The sequence below is a fragment of the Zea mays genome, chromosome 1, assembly GCF_902167145.1.
Source record: "Zea mays cultivar B73 chromosome 1, Zm-B73-REFERENCE-NAM-5.0, whole genome shotgun sequence".
Lineage (NCBI taxonomy): Eukaryota > Viridiplantae > Streptophyta > Magnoliopsida > Poales > Poaceae > Zea > Zea mays.
This window is the reverse complement of record NC_050096.1, coordinates 276648725-276668162: the sequence shown is the minus strand read 5'-3', so window position 1 is coordinate 276668162 and position 19438 is coordinate 276648725. Positions and strand designations below refer to the sequence as shown.

General features: G+C 45.9%; 1 protein-coding gene across 6 annotated transcripts; it reads right to left on the bottom strand.

Moving 5' to 3' along the window:
• Window positions 1-5454: 5454 nt before the first annotated feature.
• LOC103643932 (SWI/SNF complex subunit SWI3D) lies at window positions 5455-17814 on the bottom strand. 6 transcript variants are annotated; one of them, XM_035964368.1, is made up of 9 exons: window positions 15860-16514; window positions 14644-14826; window positions 14004-14542; window positions 12805-13500; window positions 12560-12726; window positions 12204-12478; window positions 11950-12129; window positions 5967-6160; window positions 5455-5865 (listed from the first exon to the last, which is right to left on the bottom strand). In XM_035964368.1, exons 3-9 carry the CDS (start codon window positions 14424-14426, stop codon window positions 5620-5622), a joined length of 2181 nt encoding a protein of 726 aa, XP_035820261.1. In that variant the 5' UTR covers window positions 14427-14542; window positions 14644-14826; window positions 15860-16514; the 3' UTR covers window positions 5455-5619. The 6 variants fall into 6 exon arrangements, 5 of the variants coding, with proteins under 5 accessions (XP_035820261.1, XP_035820262.1, XP_035820260.1 ...); XM_035964369.1 differs by having other exon boundaries at window positions 14644-14833; window positions 15860-16448; XM_035964367.1 differs by having other exon boundaries at window positions 12204-12481; window positions 14644-14833; window positions 15860-16411.
• Window positions 17815-19438: the final 1624 nt, after the last annotated feature.

Here is a 19438-nt window from a genome sequence, read left to right as displayed (position 1 = left end):
GCCGATTATGCTGGATGTAAAATTGACTAGAAGAGCACATCAGGGACTTGTTAGTTTCTAGGAAGACCCTTAGTGTCTTGGGCTTCAAAGAAACAAAATTCAGTAGCTATATCCACCGCTGAAGTCGAGTATATTGCTGCAAGCCATTGTTGTGCACAATTACTCTGGATGAGGCAAACCCTTAGGGACTATGGCTATAAATTGAGCAAAGTCCCTCTCCTATATGATAATGAGAGTGCAATCCGCATGGCAGATAATCCCGTTGAATATAGCCGCACTAAGCACATAGACATCTGGTATCACTTTTTGAGAGATCACCAACAAAAGGGGATATTGAAATTGCTTATGTTAGCACCTACAACCAATTAGTCAATATCTTTACCAAGCGACTAGATGAAAACTCTTTTAGCAAACTTAGGAATGAGCTAAACATCTTAGATTCTCGGAACTTTGATTAAAACATTGCACACATAACTCATTTATATACCTTTGATCATGTCTCCTTCATTTGGTACAAATACATATTTCTTATTCTTCTTGTGCCAAAGCTAAGACTAATGTGCTTTCAAGTATACTTCTATGATTAGTCTTAGATTGAAAGGGAAATGGAGATTTCAGCAAAGGCAAGGCTTCCACTCCAACTCTATCGGTATCATTTATCCTTTGCCTTACTCATAAACTCTTAATTGGTATGAATATTTTCCAAAGGGGGAGGAAATAGGCCCCAAAGGGGGAACATCAAAGGCCTCTCAAGTTTCTTCGTTTTTGACGATTAATGCCAAAGGGGAGAAATTAATAGGCCCAAAGCAAAAGGACCGAACCACCACTCCTTTCAAAGATTATCATTTTCAAAAATTATTTCAACTGGTATCTGTTTCACAAATGGGGAAGAAATTATTACAAAAACCCCCTTGACAGCTAAGGGGAGAACTTCTTAAGGGCTTGTTCAGTTATACCTCAATCCATATGGATTGAGGGGGATTGAGGGAGTTTCAGTCTGTAGTAAGTCAAAATCTCTCCCAATCCGTATCAAACCCCTCCAATCCATATGGATTGAAAATAACCGAACAAGCCTTAAGGGGAGCTTTTACTTAGTCAACGGAAAAGCATTTGAAACAGGGGGAGAATTTTCAAAATCTTGTAAGTGCTTTTTGGAAATCATATTCTTAGACTTTGCCTATTTGCAAAAGAATCTGAAAAGACCTTTCCAAAAGATTTGCAAAAATAAGCTAAGTGGAGCATATCTGGTCCAAAATGTTATAATGAAAGAAAGCAATCACATTTACTTAGACATATGTAGAAATTCTTTCAATTGGTTTAAATCTAAGTAACCTATGCACATCTGTCATAATTGCAAACTGCTTACATTTTTACACTTTATATTTGCTTCAGTTTGTGTTGGCATCAATCACCAAAGGGGAGATTGAAAGGGAAATGGGCTTAAAACATTTCCTATAATCGATTTTGGTGTTTGATGTCCATCACAAATCACGTGGACTAACTAGTTTGCCTAGTTGTCATTTATCTCAGGTGCATAAGGTTCAACATAAACCAAGGAAGAAATTAAGTTGGAGACTCAACTAAGTTTGGAGCAAGAGACAAGTAGAGGTGCTGCCAGTGGCGCACCGGACACTGTCCGGTGCCCAGGCCGAGCACCTCCCGAACTGGCCACTCTCGGGTTTCTCAGGGACGCGCTCCGCTAAAATTCATCAGATTGTCCGGTGTGCACTGGACATGTATGGTGAGCCAACGGAGCAACGGTCAGATGCGCCAACGGTCGACTGTGTGAACAGTAAAAAGCGCACAGTGCAGAAGTCAGAAGTCAGAGTTGCGAAGTCAGAACGCACCGGACTATCCGGTGCAGCTAGAAGACAAAAAACTTCGACGGTCAACCGCTCCAAACCCCAACGGTCTGCTGGCGTGGCAGGCACCGGACATTGAACAATGCCCTGTCCGGTGCGCCATCGACAACAACGACTTGAATAGTGGTTGGGGCTATAAATACCCCCAATCACCTCCATTCAAGTTATCCAAGTTTTCCGAACTCAAGTTGCAATACAAGAGCAAAAGACTACACTCCAAGACACAATCAATAGATCAAATCCTCTCCAAGCCTCCAAATCAACTCAATTGCTTAGTGACTTGAGAGAGGGTGTTTTGTGTTCTTTTGTTGCTCTTGTTGCTTGGATTGCTTTCTCCTTCTCATTCTTATTATCTAAGTGCTTTGTAAAGCTAGCAAAAGACACCTAAGTGTGTGGTGATCCTTGCAGGATCTTAGTGACCCAAGTGATTAAGGAGAAGCCTCGACCGGTCTGTGCGACCGATTGAGAGGGGGAAACGGTTGAAATAGACCCGGCCTTTGTGGCCTCCTCAACAGGGACTAGGTTCCTTGGAACCGAACCTCGATAAACAAATCACCATGTTCACTTGTGTTGACTTTCACTTGATTTGTTTTCCCTATTTCCTCTCTCTAAAAGATCATTGCTCATATTGATTTGAGTTTGCTCCAAAAGTTATCTGCATTGATTGAGCAACTCATAGCAAGGAGAACTATCTTCCGCACTCCGAATTATTTCTAACACTAACCCCGATTATAGCGTGTGTTTAAAGTTTGTAAATTTTAGGTTTCGCCTATTCACCCCCCTCTAGGCGACTTTCACTATTAGCAGGGTTCGGTTGCGCCACATGGCCTTACCTGTTAGCAGGGTCTAGTGACGCCACGTGTCCTCAAGGTCCCGCTGGGACCCAAACCCCCTAGGAGGGCTCCGGATCCCTAGGGTGGACTTCCTCAAGCTCTCGATCCGTCGACTACTATGTGGGGCCCAAGACCCCTTGTTTTTGTGCTCTAGGAGGCCCCGTCCTGTTGTGAGGTATGGGCACGCCATATGTCCTCCAGACCTGTGATGACCCTGGTCAATGGTGGCCCTCGATGCCCCTGTCAGGGAGGGCTCCCAATGTGCCACGTGGTCCGGTCGACCACTCCACGATCAGTCAAGGAGTTGGTAGAGTGAGTAGATATGACACGCATGTCCAACGGAATAGGCATGACTGTAGCAGCATCGTGCCCACTTCCTAGTTGTCAGGACCAAACGTTACGAGGCATGGCCCTGATATGACACTATGGCGACATGGACGACATGCGCCACGCCCTGCCACATCCCCTATAACAGCGTAGACGATGTGCGCCTCAACTTTCCATATTCCCAGTCTCCCACAATGTATGCCATGGTGTACTACCTCCCCCGAGCATCTGCGACATGCGCACACCCTAAACACACCCCGATCATCTGCGACATGTAGAGCATGTGTCTATAAGACCTCGATTGACGTCAACAAGACTTTCATTAATGTATGGTGGGACAGGTGCCAACCTGGCCCCATTTGTTAGTTGTAATCCCCTCTCCCTTGGTCTATAAAAGGGAGAGGATGACCTCCTGCGCGAGGACTCTTTCCCATGCTCACACATTGCAAACTCAAACTTTGTTGGCCACCTTTGTGCTCGACACTTAGTTGTTTCTAAGCAACCCAATCCACTCAAAGAGGATGTAGGGTATTACGCTCCAGCGATCCGAACCTGTCTAAGTTATTGTCTCCCTCACGATTCTCACGGTGTTTGTTGTGCTTACTCTTCGGTTAGCCGGACTGGGCCCAAATGGTTATGGTAGGGGTTAGGTTGATTCGCTAAGGCCCATGTTGAGCCTAAAATGGGAGGGGGTACTATTTTGGTATTCTGTCTATCACGCGACGACAAATAACTAACCTAGAAAGTAAACCCTCATAACCATGGTACCCAATATAAATGTGGAAACTAAAAGGCAATAGACATACAAACTCTTGTCGATGACTTCGATATTTTTTACTAAGGTATCAAGAAGCGCAAAAGCTTCACCCTAGTCCTTATTGGAGCCCTTCACAAAGATGCCCACACGAGGACCAAGCTCTCGGTTAGGTAATTCCATAAATAGTCCTCTATCGCTCCCCACCATCTTCACTATTGACTTTCTGATCGAAATGCCACAAGTCTCATTCCCTTTAATACATGATGACATCCACACTATAAACATAATTGGTGTGATCTTTCAAGACTACAAGCTCCTCTGAGTACAACTATAATGGTGCGTGCAAGCACCATGGAACAAGAGGTACTCTAACATCACTCAAACAATAGGCCTAAACCTAGAGTAAGCGTGAACAGTGATCTAATTAACCTAGGCACTTCATAAAGCACCTGCACCAAGGGATCCTTTGAGCATTTGGGTGTTTAGAGCTGCTAAAGATGAATCTTAGCTCTCTTGATATGTTCCTTAGCTCCCACACTACTCAATTGTCAGTTGAGGTTCTATTTATAGCCTGTAATAAGAGATATAGTCATTGCAACATCAATAGTCATCTTTGCATACTCAAATGATCCAATAAGCACCCGTTAGACTATGTGCCAAGATCTGACCTACTATGCTGATACTAGTCATTCCCAACCGTTGGCCAACCTCTATGGCGTATAGTCTGACGTTTACCGTCAGATCACCTGATGCTCCTTTCTCCTCTCAAGAACCTTTATAGTGACAGTCGGACTCCATCTTCGATGGTCTGAGCGTAAATAGTATAATTGTTTAGTCCTTCAATGTCTCCACTGTGAGTTCGATACGCACTTTTGTGTGTACAATGAGATCGTATGGTCCAACGCCCTTACCGCTGCTAGTCCGATGCCCGTTGAGTCCAACACACCTCTGTGTGTACGATGAGATGGTATGGTTTGATGCCCTTACCACTGCTGGTCTGACACTTCAGCTGTTAACTAGTTAGTATTAGCTCGATCATATGGTCGAACCCTCCATAGGATAGTCCAAGCCTTGTTCGACACATGTTGACACCCTCTTTTCTTCCTGACCTTCACGTCCAATCTGGTTCCATTTTGTCTTAAACTCTTACATGTTCTAGTAGATCTTCAATATATCTCGAAATGACTTTTTTGAGGTGTTAATCATCTAGATTATCTTTTTGCCTTAGTCTAAGTTTACTTTACATTCTTTGAATTATATGAAAACACTAGCAAATTATATTAGTCCAAGTAGCTATATTGATCATCGAAGAACAAAATCTAACTATAAATGGGACTCGATTTATTTTCCTTACACCTTAAATAGGAACAAATAAAAACACCTATCTACGCGTAACCTATTTGTGATTTGTCGAGTTTTAACACTACCCTATTTAATTTGCTTGAGGCTAAAATACTCTTGATCCAACTTGCTCGAAACTAAGACCGTATTTAGCAATTCACCTATATAGTTACCTAAAATATTGTTATTGTTCGCAGAATAGGATTTGAATATTGGAACGAGGATAAGTAAGGTGATGGAGATAGCCTAAAAAGCTCTCGGCGGTGGTGCTGTACTGCTGTTGATGGAAGGTTTAAACAGTTGCGGAGGTTTGGTAGAAGCAAGTGCATCAAAATTAAGTGAAAATGGTGAATTTTCATATAAGCAGTTATACAGGCAATTGTACAATGTACTTTCTAAAAAATGCTACAACAAACTGGCAGGTTTGAGGTTTTTGAGGTCCGTATGCTTCTAAATGAATGGAGTATAGACCACTGGGTGTCCGGAATCCGGATTTTCCTCAGCTGGAAGGCCGCGGCATTGCGTTTGGAGACCTCAAAGGAGGGTTGCCATATCCAGGTGGTAACCTGTTGCCGGCTACACCAGGCTGGTTTGGCCTAGACGGCAATGCACCCATACGAGCTGCAATAATCGCATTTCGTTCCATTAGGAGTTTTTTTCTGGTCTTCTCGGTGTACTCTCTTGTTCGAAGGACCACCTGCTCAATCTCTGAAAACAACGACATCTTCACTTCTAATTTCTGGAACTGCACAAAAACAAGAATCACAAATAAGAATCTTAGATACTAGTACTACAGAACACGCAACAGGAAGCAGGTACAGTTCCGTCATTGGGGTTTCATATTACCAGCTTTTCAATCATAAGTGCTGTCAGCCTTCGAATATGATATTCCTCCTGATCACCGAGAAACTTAGCTTTGACAGCAGCTGCTGAAACAGCAGTGGCTGCTGCTCGTTTGAGCCTAGTTATGGAATCATTTTGGTTGGCAGTCACTATAGAGCCCTTCTCATGGACAACTACACGTTCAATATTGTTAGGTTCTGCAAGATAGACAATATATAGAAAAAAGGAAGTCAACAGACAATGGATGAGATGACGGCAATGCCATTTATCTATCACTAACACCCATAAAATAGAGGGAATACAGAAAGAATAAGTTTTTTTTTTTTGCAAAAGGAACGGCGGTGAAAACATAGAAACTGATGTTTTATAGGAGTAGGGACAGCAACAAAAATATTTACTCTCATTAGGTGTTATATTTTGTGTCATGCTGGTCAATCAGGGAAAAAAATACACACAGTAGCAGCTTAACAATCAACAAGGCTTATTCTGGATCTACCTACTGTCGCTTGGATGAAGTTCAATCCAATGTCATACTAGCAAATTTCAATAGACATATTGTAACATAAGGAATCCTAGCCAGTAAAGTCAGCAATATGCCAAACTTGTGAATCAGTCCAGCTGTAAATGTAATTGGGTAGGCAAATAGTGACCTCCAAGTAGGTGTGTCGTTGGCCAAACGGTTTATTACTGTTAGCGTATTATGTGTTTTATCACTATAATGGGTCTTGGCTCAGGCCATGTACTTATCTATATAAATACAGCCCCCTACACACAAATAGGGTTAGGGTTTCTAACATGGTATCAAGCCTTCTTCCCCCCCCCCCACTCCTGCTCCTAGCCGCCAGGGGACTTTGTCCCGCTGGCCTACCCTCCAACCCCCGTCGCTCCTCTCTGCTTTGCCACCCCGTTGCACACAGAGCCCCTCCCCGACGCCCAACACCGCCCGCGAACGCGCTGCTGGCCACCAAGGCAGCGCTTTCTGACCCCACCGGCACGCTCGCGTCCTGCACCGCCGCCTATGTGATCCTAGCCCGGGTGGATGGTGATATTCTGACTCAAGACATAATAGGATTGATAGAATACTCATACCAACAATGTGTATCTTCTTTTTCGAGAGACTGTCTCGAAAGAACCTCTGGGTTAAGCGTGCTTGGCCCTGATCAATCTTGGGATGTGTAGCCGACCGGGAAGTCTTCTCGGGTGCGCTGAGGACAAAGTGCACACAATTATATATGACTAAGGCTACCAGGATAGACTTTAGGCCATCAAAATATTTTTTTTGTGCTCTAGTAAAATTTCGAATACCCATTGTCTAAATCCTGGGCCCACCCCTGTCGCTTACCCTTCCCCTCTTTCATGTCCCAAAGCGCTTGCCACTTTAACCTCGTCCACTGTGACCTTTGGACATCCCCGATATCTGGTCATCCTAGATTACTTCTCTCTCGACATGTGGACATTTCCACTCTGTCGTAAGTCTTACATCTTCACCACCCAATCTCACTTCTTCGCGTGGGTGTTGACTCAGTTTGGTTGCACCATCCGAGGTCTTCAGTGCGACAACGAGCGGTACTTTGATAACTCCACATCTTGTGCCTTCTTTCTCTCGCTTGGCGTGCAACTGTGGACGTTGTGGCCTTACACCTCCCGTCAAGGCCGAGCGTATGATTCGCACCATTACCAACATCATCCTCACCATACTTTTTCAGCCTCCCTTCTTGCTTGCTACTGGGTTGAGGGTCTCCACACTGCCACCCACCTCTTGAATCGTCTCCCTATGAAGGCCATCTGTGCCCCCACTCCGCACTCCGTCCTTTTCGGGGCCTCCCCCTCATACGAGCATCTTTGCGTCTTCAGGTGTGCCTGCTATCCCAACATCTCTGCCACCGCGCTCCATAAGCTAGTGTCGTGCTCCACTCATTGTCTTTTCCTCGGGTACTCCACCGATCACAAGGGGTACCAGTGCCTCAATCTCACCACCCACCATGTCATCATCTCACATCACGTGGTGTTCGACGAGGGTGTTTCCCCTTCCTAGCTCCACCCCACCTACCGACCTTGATTTCCTCCTTGATGCTGGTCCTGTCGACGTCCCCTCTCTTTCCCTACCCTCGGTCCTGACGCCCTCTTCCACGCCAAGCGCGGCCCCATCGCCTTCGACCCCACCTCTTCGACCACCTTTGTCGATCCTGCTCGTATCTACCAGCGACGTGTGCAGCCTGGTTCATCGGTCCCCTCTTCCAATGAGCCACCCCGTGTCCCGACCCAGTCTCATGACGAGCCGTCGGTGCATAATCCGGTCGCCATCCATCGCAACCCTCACCACGTCCACCCGATTGTCACTTGCCGATCCGACAATGTTCTCCGTCCCATCGGCCGCCTAGTGCTCGCAACCGCCACCACTACACGCCTCCCTCATTTGTCCCATCCTCGGTCAGTAGCGTGCACGCTGATCCCCGATCCCCATTGGCGTCGTGCTATGGAAGAATATGAGGCCCTGCTGACAAACCACACCTAGTACTTGGTGTCATGTCCCCCTGGCACCATCATCGACACGTCGTCAATGGCAAGTGGATCTTCTGCCACAAGTTCAAGGCAGACGACACCCTAAATCGGTACACACCTGTTGGGTCCTTAGGTGCTTCACACAACGCCCCGAAGTGGACTACAACGAGACGTGGACTACGACGAGACCATGAGCCCCATCGTGAAGCTGTCATCGTTCGGACCGTCCTCTCCTAGGATTGGACGGTCCACCAGCTGAATGTCAAGAATAACTTCCTTCACGACACTCTGACCGAGACGATGTACTGCAACCAACCGACCAGCTTCGTCGACTCCACTCGCACGGGTATGGTGTGTAAGCTTAACAGCTCTTAGTATGGCCTCAAGCAGGCGCACTGGGCCTGGTACAGGTACAGTCACTTCACCTCCTACTTGGTCTCCCTCGACTTAGTTGAGGCCAAGTTGGACACGTCCCTATTCATCTTCCGGCTCGACGACAACACTGTCTACCTCTTGCTCTATGTCGACGACACCGTGCTCATGGCGTCCAATGTAATACTCCTCCAACACATGATTGCCGCATTGGAGCACGAGTTCGTGATGAAGGACTTGGGCCCTCTCCACTTCCTCGAGGTCATCGTGGAGCGCCGCTCCCACAGACTCTTCCTTCACCAGCGCTAGTACGCCATCAACATTCTGGAGCGGGCCAACATGTCAGACTACAAGCCATACTCCATGCCTATTGACACTCAGACGAAGTTCTCCGACGATGACGACACCCCGATCAGTGATGCGATGGCCTACCGGAGACTCGTCGGGGCTCTCTAGTACCTCACCTTCACCCGGCCCAACATTGCCTACGCCGGTCCAGCAGGTGTGCCTTCACATGCACACACCACGGGAGCCACACCTCATCGCTGCGAAGTAGATTCTTCACTACCTCCATGACACTCTCGACTACGACCTCCTTCGACCCTCTCCGACATCTAAGCTAGTTGTCGACACGTCCATATTCATCTTTCAGCTCAACGACAACACTGTCTACATTTTTCTCTATGTCGACGACACCATGCTCATGGCGTCCAATGTGATACCCCTCCAGCACACGGTTGCCGCATTGGGGCGTGAGTTCGTGATGAAGGACTTGGGCCCTCTCCACCACTTCCTCGGGGTCACCGTGGAACGCCGCTCCCATGGACTCTTCCTTCACCAGCGCCAATACGCCATCAACATTCTGGAGGGGGCCAACATGTTAGACTACAAGCCCTACTCCATGGCTGTTGACACTCAGACGAAGGTCTCCGACGACGACGATGCCCCGTCAGTGACGCGACGGCCTACCGGAGACTCGCCGGGGCTCTCTAGTACCTCACCTTCGCCTGGCCCAACATCGCCTACGCGGTCCAGCAGGTGTGCCTTCACACGCACACCCCGCGGAAGCCACACCTCACCGATGCGAAGTAGATTCTTCACTACCTCCATGACACTCTCGACTATGGCCTCCTTCGACCCTCTTTGACTTCCAAGCTGGTTGTCGACACGTCCCTATTCATCTTTCGGCTCGACGACAACACTGTCTACCTCTTGCTCTATGTCGACGACAACACTGTCTACCTCTTGCTCTATGTCAACGACACCGTGCTCATGGTGTCCAATGTCATACTCCTCGAGCACACGATTGCTGCATTGGAGCGTGAGTTCGTGATGAAGGACTTGGGCCCTCTCCACCACTTCCTCAGGGTCACTGTTGAGCGCCGCTCCCACGGAATCTTCCTTCACCAGCGCCAGTATGCCATCAACGTTCTGGAGTGGGCCAACATGTCATACTACAAGCCCTACTCCATGCCTGTTGATGCTCAGACGAAGGTCTCCGACGAGCGTTGTCGACCCGGTCAGTGACGCAACGACCTACTAGAGACTCAATGGGGCTCTCTAGTACCTCACCTTCACCCGGCCCAACATTGCCTACGCGGTCCAGCGGGTGTGCCTTCACAAGCACACCCCGCGAGAGCCACACCTCACCGCTGTGAAGTAGATTCTTCGCTACCTCCATGACACTCTTGACTACGGCCTCCTTCGACCCTCTCCGACTTCTAAGCTGGTTGTCTATACCGATGCTGATTGGGCCGGCTGCCCCGACACGCGTCGGTCCACCTCTGTCTACACTATGTTCATGGGCGTCAATCTCATCTCCTGGTCCTCGAAGCGTCTGCTCGTCGTCTCCCACTCCAGCGTTAAGGCCGAATATCGCGGCATCGCGCTATAGCCAACGGCGTGGCCGAGGCTTCCTAGCTCCGTCAGCTGCTCTAGGAGCTTCATAGCCCTCTCACGCGTGCCAACCTCGTCTAATGCGACACCATCAGCGTAGTATACCTCTCCACTAATCCTGTGCAACACCAGCGCACGAAGCACGTGGAGATCGACCTTCACTTCGTCCGCAAGCGTGTTGCTGTCAGCGATGTCCACGTTCCTACCACTTCGCAGTTCACCAATATCTTCACCAAGGGGCTTCCATCTATGGTGTTCACGGAGTTTCGGTCTTGTCTCAACATCTGTACAGGATATAGGTGCGACTACGGGGGTAGTGTATTATGTGTTTTACCACTGTAATGAGTCTTGGGCCAGCCCATGTACTTATCTATATTAATGGAGCCCCTACACCCAACTACAGTTAGGGTTTCCAATCTAACAATTACCTCTGTTGCCCAATCCAAAATCTACCCATATCCATTGACTAATTTTACCCATCCTCATGGATATACCTAATGGGTATGAGTATACCCGTTTCTGTCCAGCTCTCTTTGCTCCTATTATTTCAGTCTCTACGTGGACTAATTATCCATGCTCGGTGATTGATTCTCCATGCAGCTGTGGAGCTAAGTCCCAGGCCGGTGACCATGGCCTGGCTGCGGTTGTCGTCGCCAGTACCCGCCGCCAGTATCAGTCTCCATCCTGAACCCACACAGACCACCGTCGGCAACACCCATGGGGCTGGACATCCGGGGCAGCAAAGCAAACGACGCAGGCGAAGGAAAGATAGCAGCCAGAGAATAAGTTGTCACCGGCAAACTCAGAGCGGTGGCCCCATCATTCTTCTGCGCCGCCGATGTGCGTCTCCCAACCTCGACCAACTAGCCGACGCCTACTCCATGCTCATCCACACCATCCTATTCTCTGTTGCCGTCTCCGCCTCCCCAGCCCTGCAGGTCTCCTTCACCATCACCGCCTCTCTCATGTTTAGAGTGAGTATGGGTGTAATGGGTATCACCCGTTGATACCCTTGCCATATTCATATCTTACTAGATAATCCATACCCAGTGGCATCATTACCTCCAGGTTAGTAAATAATTAACTCTGTCCTTTCAGTAAAAGCCAAGAGCTAAAGGCAGCAACCATAAAGCTCTAATTGAAACCAGGTTAAAATGTGTGGTTATCCTTTATTGGTTTCATACAGTTTTATGAGAGAAAAAAACAGATGAAGTACCTGCCTTATCACCATTTTCCAATGTTTGGCTGTGTTTCTGTTCCTGTACGGTAGCTGGTGTCGCCACTGCATCTTCAGTATCATTGAGCTCATCCTTGCTTTTTAAAGAAGAGTCATCAGGAGCCTCCACCTCAACACTAGGTGAGTCGTTCACTTGTTTAGAATTGCCTGCAACAACATCTGGAGAAGCAAATAAAACCAGATTCACTCGCATTATCTACAAGAAACTGAATCTTTCATGGAACTTATCGAACCTTTTGTAGTGCCGATTGCACTCATATCCCCAATACCAGTTGAATCACTTGACTCCTTAGCATTATTGCCTTTTGGCTCCACTGAGGAGCAATCATCACGTGAGACACTCTTAATGTTTGATTCTTGATGGTCATTTTGTGACATGGATGAATTATTTGTCTTTTCCACAGATAAAGACTTATCTTCTTTCTCATTGATCTCTTTTTTCTCATTGGCGATTGAATTTGAAATCATATCCTCATCTTTTGTTTGATCAGCATCTGTATTTTTCTTACTGCTAAGAGCACATTTCATTTATATCGTTAGAAAAAACTTGTGAGCACTTCTATGCAAAATAGGCAGAAGCATTGCTTACCTTACACTAACACAAATGTCTTTGAGTTCATTTGGTGGATCCTCAAGAATAAAACAGTGCCTACTTGCTAATTGGAGTGCAGGAGGCACCTCAGATATAGATTTTAGTGAACTACGGAATGAAGTGGTAGCGTTACCATCTTCCACAAGACCAGCTAAATACGCTGCCTGCATAGACATATCTTAGGTACTTGGGCAGTACATACTGTATGAATAACTATGATCAACAATCAGTATGGTACTTACTAGTGCTATAACTGGATTTCCTGCATCAGCAAATGAACCTTCATATTCTGGGCTGTGACCAGCAGCCTCAAATGCACATTTTAGGATATCAATAGCAACATTTGATAGTTTTTCACCAGAAGTATCTACATCTACAGAATTTTCCTTTACTATAGGTTGATCATCAGAAGATTGCTTTGCCTCTTCAGTGCTTGGAGATGCACCTGAATCTTTGCCACCTGATTTCTGAGTATCTTTATTTACAACATTTGCATCTTCAGTTTTTGTTTCTTCACAGCTTCCCTCTGTTTTCTCCGAGGCCTTCTCATCCGCATTATCTCTTCCTTCCACTTTATCTCCAACTTCCATTTTCTCAGGTGTTTCAACAATGGCTTTCTCAGTTGTGGCTTGCTCTGTACTTACTGGGATGTTTTGATTAATATCGTCACCATCATGGAAGCGGTCTTCGATTTGCATTTGAAGAAAGTGCAACATGCATTGTGCTTTTGTCTTAGTAGCAACATGTTCAGCAATCTCAGCCCATTTTCCACCAAAAATTTCCAAACCTTCTAAAAGAAGTAATGTCTCTTCATCAGTCCAACTAGTACCACTAGCACCTGAAACTTCTGCAGAATCCATGAGGATGAAATCAGTTTTGGCCATGCCTGGATCGAACTTCCCTTCATTATAGCAAACACAACAGAGGTCAAAATCTGCCTGCATAAATAAAAGAAAAAACAATTACCAGTCGATAGATTTAAAACACAACTCTTCCTGTTTCTTGAACAATGACAGTAACAACTAACAAGAAAAAGTTGACATCACAAAGATGAGGTAAGCACTCAGCAGTACAGGCCACAGAAGTATTTCGGAAAGATAGTCACATCAGATTGATGTTTATAGATATCAGAATTCATAAGAATGCAGGTTACTTGCACCCAAATTCCATACTCAATGATGTAATAGTTGTTATTTATGTAGTACAGACTGTGCCCAATCAATTTGGGAAAAGGAAGAGAAAACAACACTGAAAAAATATATGTATACAAGAATCCAGTCTGCCTCCAAATAATACAGTGTGTACCTCCACATACCGTAACCCGTGACACTTATACTGAATCCAAAGTGCAGATACATACATGCTACAGTATACACAGGCTGATGAAATATACAAGAAAATTTCAGGAGGGACTGCAGCACTGAATAAAAAAAATCCAAACCTGGGTTCGACAATGGTAGCGCTTCCGTGAGCAATCAACTGAACAGGAGTTGCAGTGGTACTCAACAGAAGGCTCAGCTGCTGCAACCATATTTTCAATGAGTACAGGTTCAGGAAACAAGCTAGGCAGAGGGGGTGGAGCTCCCACATCTTCTTTGTTCAGTAAAGGTGTCATATATGATTGAACTGATTCAAATTTAAACAGCTGCTCGATCAAAGAAGCTTTCTCATCATTAGAGTTGTCTTGGCTCTCCTCTGGCTTACTCTCTTCATGTCCAGCTGGTGGGAAAGGGTGGAAATTTATCAAGCCCCAATGGTCCAAGAATTCCAAGACTTCCTGTCGAGCATCGCTCTCTCCGATTGACAACTCAGCCAGATCTTTGGACTCCAGCTGCAATTGAGGATTGGCATGAAATTTCATCATGATTGAATTTCTAATCGCCAAATACACCTCAGGTGTCCGCTTCACAGATTTTCCATTAAAAAAAGAAGGCAAGATCTGCTTCTCAACCGAGTGGATTTCTTTCCATGAAAACCATCCTGTGGAAGAAAGGGTTATTATTTGTATTTTTCATTCTGAGGCCCAATTTACCTTAGAGAAGAGAAACAAGATTCACAATTAATACAGTTGAATGTGGGACCTTGAAAGTCAGCATGAATCACTTGAATGCTTTGTCTGCGAGTTTTTTGAATTCTTCAATTCTACCCCAAAGAAAGATTATAATATGCCTTGAGTAGACAATAACCACAATTTACAGATGAGATATTGAGCCCGATATTAATCCTAAAGAAACGGTTGCTAATATGTCTTGAATAGTCAGAAGCTGTACACTAGAAGAAATTAGGAGTTACACAGTGATTAACACATCGCAAAGCAGTTACCGGCCTACTTCAATCACACAACAGATAGAGAAATTACTATCAGATTTATTATGGGTAGAGCAGAGTACTCTCATATTTAATGGCCTAATGCTTTAACTATTTTTTAATCTCTAACAAGCCATTTCTCTTCACGTGCCTTGAACCGTGACTAGGGGCTCTTGTTGGGTTTCAACTCTAGCCTACCCCAACTTGCTTGGGACTAAAAGGTTTTGCTGCTGTTGTTGTCGAACCAGCCATTTTATTGCTTCCATCAGAGAACACATTAAAATGGCACGTAGTAGATACCGGCAACAGAGCAGAACTTTGAATAATGTCTCAAAATCAAACAATTTGACACAAACAAAATGGCTGGAAGCTTTGCATCAGTTATTGCAATACATGCCACAAACCTTGATTTCGTCTAAGCTAGCTATAAGTTAGATAAGTAACATGTATTTGTCTTTACTGAGTGATAGACTAGACATACAGTAAAGCCATAGAGTGGACAACTGGACATAGATACAGATATCGTAGCTATTGAGCAGTTGAGCTTGCTTACATGAACGATGAGAAAAATGCAACATGGATCAGTCCCCCTTGGTACAAGAAACCTCAAAAGCAAATTATTACCATTTAAATTAACAGCATGAAGCTACGTAACAAATTAGCAGTTAAAGCAGCTAGATACTTCAATTAACAGCATGTTATAAAATTCTAGGTCAGACAGTAAAGTACTTAAATTAACAGCATGCCACTAAATAAAGCTATATACCAAAAACACCAGTAATCAACACGTCATGAAGCAACTGCGCACACCAATTTAGCTGGCCTCCGATAACAACGTTCAAATTGCACAACAATAAGCTAAAAGGGGATGGTTCCCAGTGAACTAAAGTACAGAACGCCTCTGCAGAACATCCCCAACTAGTGATGAACATCCCCAATTCACAACCCAAACGAGAGATCACAGCAGTCTTCGTGGCACAAAGGACTCACCAGCAAAGGTAGGGACCACATGGACGCCAGGGCCACGGGATCGGACCGCCTCCAACATCTCGTCCACCAGCGGCAGCTCTGGGGCCGGCGTCTCCTCCGTCTCGGGCCGGATCGCATCAACCTCCGCCTGCCCACCGCTCACCCCGTCTCCAGTTGCGGCCGACGATGACGCTGGCCCCGACTCCGGCGGAGTGCCCGCGAGCTTGTGCGGCGAGTGGCGCGCGGCGCGGGTGAGCGGCCCGCTGTGAAGAAGATGCTGGGGCACGTGGAAGGCAGCGTTCCGCTCCTTGGCCTGCCGCTTCGACGGCGTGAACGAGGACCCGGCCGACTTGCGCTTACCGCCGCTGCCACGGCGGCGGGGGGCCTCGACCGCGGGCGCGTCACCATGTGCCGCTGAAGACGGCTTGGCCTCCATGTCGCGCCGGTGGCTTCGTCCCGACGGTCCCGTCTTACTCCCGGCGATACCAGCCGGGGATGGGGACTGGAAAGGGGAGCGCGCCGCGTCTTCCTCTTCTTCTCTCTTTGCTCTCTTCTTCCTCTGCTGTTCGGTGTGAAGTTGCGGGGACGTGGCGTCAGGTACCCATAGCCGCTCATATGTTTCACTGACTGGTGGGGTACTCGCTACCGGCGGCTAACTTTTCTCCAACCTCCGCCCGTCCAAATCCGGTACTCCGGTCTGGTTTGCGTTTTGCTGCGCCTCATGCCATTGCTCGCGAAGCATGCCCCAGACAGCAGGTAACGACTTGCGGTTTTTTACCAAGTACGTGTTTCATGTTTTGACGAAACAACTTAGACACGGTTTGTTTGCGATCATTTCGAGAAATTATAATCTAACTAATAGAATAGGTTATTTTTTAGAATGTGACATTTCATAAACCTTCAAAGTTTATATCTAAGTATATTTCAAATTCATGGAGCAAAAAAATGAAAATTGATTTTATAGATTTATATGCTACTTTTTTAATATACAACTTATAACATACTCTTCTACTTGTTTCTCTATAAAATAAATGTAGTATATAATTATCTTTCTCATATAATTTAAGATAATATGTAAATATATTATATATATATGTGTTAACTTAATTATTTTGACTAAATTATAATTATTATAATCAAATTCAATTCAACGAAACAAACTGGGCTTTATTGAAAAGTAAATCTAAGAGTTGTTTGTAAGTTTTTATAATTTAATTATAAAACTTATATTAAATACATAAATTTTACTCCGGAACATCGTCATACGTGGCATTTGCTCTTACACTCCACTAAATTGATAATAGACCAAATACCATTATAAATCATTTCTTTACCGCTAGATATAGCAGCCATTAAAACATTTTTTCTTGTTCTAGGAGAGAAAGAGTAATAGTTATATTGACTCTGTCCACTTCTTCCTCCTTACTCCAATTTTCTTTAGACATGATTGGTTGTCTTTTCGACCTACCCTCAATCCTTCCAAGCAGCCAAGCTCCCAGTATCCATGTCGAATACGTGCAAATAGTATATGTTTAGTTGCTTGTTTTCTCTCGCCATGTTAAAAGAATATGTGTTTGGTTGTCTGCATGTACATGCTCGTCAACCCTTTCAGCTGGCCGCTCGCGCAATCCACATGCACATCTCGCCTCCGGCCCTCCATGGCTCCACCCTTCTATAGTATGTCTCATCTTCTCGCCTTCAGTCTCTAGCCTCCTCCATCACGCACTAAAGCACATGCCAGCAAGGCAGCAATTAACCAACTGCAAGTCTGCACTGCACGCCTCGAAGCCAAGGTGTAGGACAGTGCACGAAAGCACATTGTACCTGCACAGATGCATGATGCTACACCTGCACTACACAACACTTGGCCACTTGCCACCATTGCCACTACGATTCATGAATCTCCATGTTGATCTGACATGTTTTGGAATATTATTTTGGAAACACATTTTATTGCAGATTAAAATGTACCATCTTAATTCCGGTTCATGACATTTTGCAGGTTTTGACATACTTGTGGTTGGCTAAACATTTAAGCTTGAATGCTTGATGGTGGATGGTGGCTGGCTTAAAGCCTTGGACGGTTGGACATTTATGCTTAAGTCATGTGAACATTAATGCAATGATGTTTATGTGTGATGAATTGATTATGCTTGTTTGCATATACGTGTGATGATGGTTGTTTGCAATTGTGCACATGGACATTGATCTTGGAATCAATTGTTCTATTGGTTGTTGACCTGTTGTTGTTTTGTTGATGAAGCAACATATATATCAATGTATGCGGTCATGTGAATGTGTGATGGGCCAAATGCAGACGTATGTACATACGTATGCAAGCAAACACAGTGACATGATGTTTCCATTCTGTGTTATCGATTCTTGGTCGTAATCGACATGTTCCCGATCAAAATGTTCCACTACCTATGTCTTGTAATATTGATTTCGTTTTCCCGTCCGACATTTCTGTTCCTGCTTCCGTCCTCGGCTAAAAAATACGGTAACGGGAATGGTTAGAGGGTTTCCCGACCATTCCTGATCGTTTTGAAGCCTAACCTACATCTACGGACTGAAGAAATTTTCTGCATCCACGAAGCCACACACGAGGGTACCTTTTGCATCTGCGAAACCAGACACACTCACTCTTCTAGACATCAACGTACGGACCCTACTGAGAGCACCTAGAGGGGGGTGAATAGGTGATCCTGTAAAAATCGACAACTAAATAGCCACAAAACTTTGTTAAGTGTTAGTGTGGCTAAGTAGCGAGCTCTTGCGACCACAAGTATCACAGAAAAACAATCACACAAGACACGCGAGTTTATCCCGTGGTTCGGCAAGTATAACACTTGCCTACCTCCACGTTGTGGCGTCCCAATGGACGAGGGTTGCACTCAACCCCTCTCAAGTGATCCGATGATCAACTTGAATGCCACGATGTTCTTCTTTGCTTATCTCTTTTCCCGTTTGCGAGGAATCTCCACAAGTTGGAGTCTCTCGCCCTTACAACAAATATCAAAGTGAAAGCACAAGAGTAAGGGTGGGAAGCAACACACACAAATCCGCAGCAATACGCACACACACAAGCCAAGACTTGAGCTCAAATGAAGCGCAACAAGTTCACCACTAGAACGGAGCTCAAATCACTAACAAAGTCAATCGAGTGCACGGAGACGGAGTGTGGAAGACTTAGAATGCTCAAAGTATGCTTAGGTGACTCCTCCATGCGCCTAGGGGACCCTTTTATAGCCCCAAGGCAGCTAGGAGCCGTTGGAGGCAACTTTGGAAGGCAAATCTTGCCTTCTGTCGGGTGGCGCACCGGACAGTCCGGTACGCCACCGGACAGTCCCTGTAGCTGTTCGGTGCGCGATCTCCTTCCTTTTCTGGCGCATCCGACCGTTGCAGATTTGCGGCAGTTGGCGCACCGGACACTGTCCGGTGCCCCCTGCCGATCGTTGGCGCGCCCATGCGTCGCGTGCGGATTGCGCGGCCGACTGTTGGTGCAGTCGACCGTTAGCTCACCGGACAGTCCGGTGAATTTTAGCCATACACCGTTGATCGTTTCTCGAGAGCGACGACTTCACCGTAGACGACTCACCG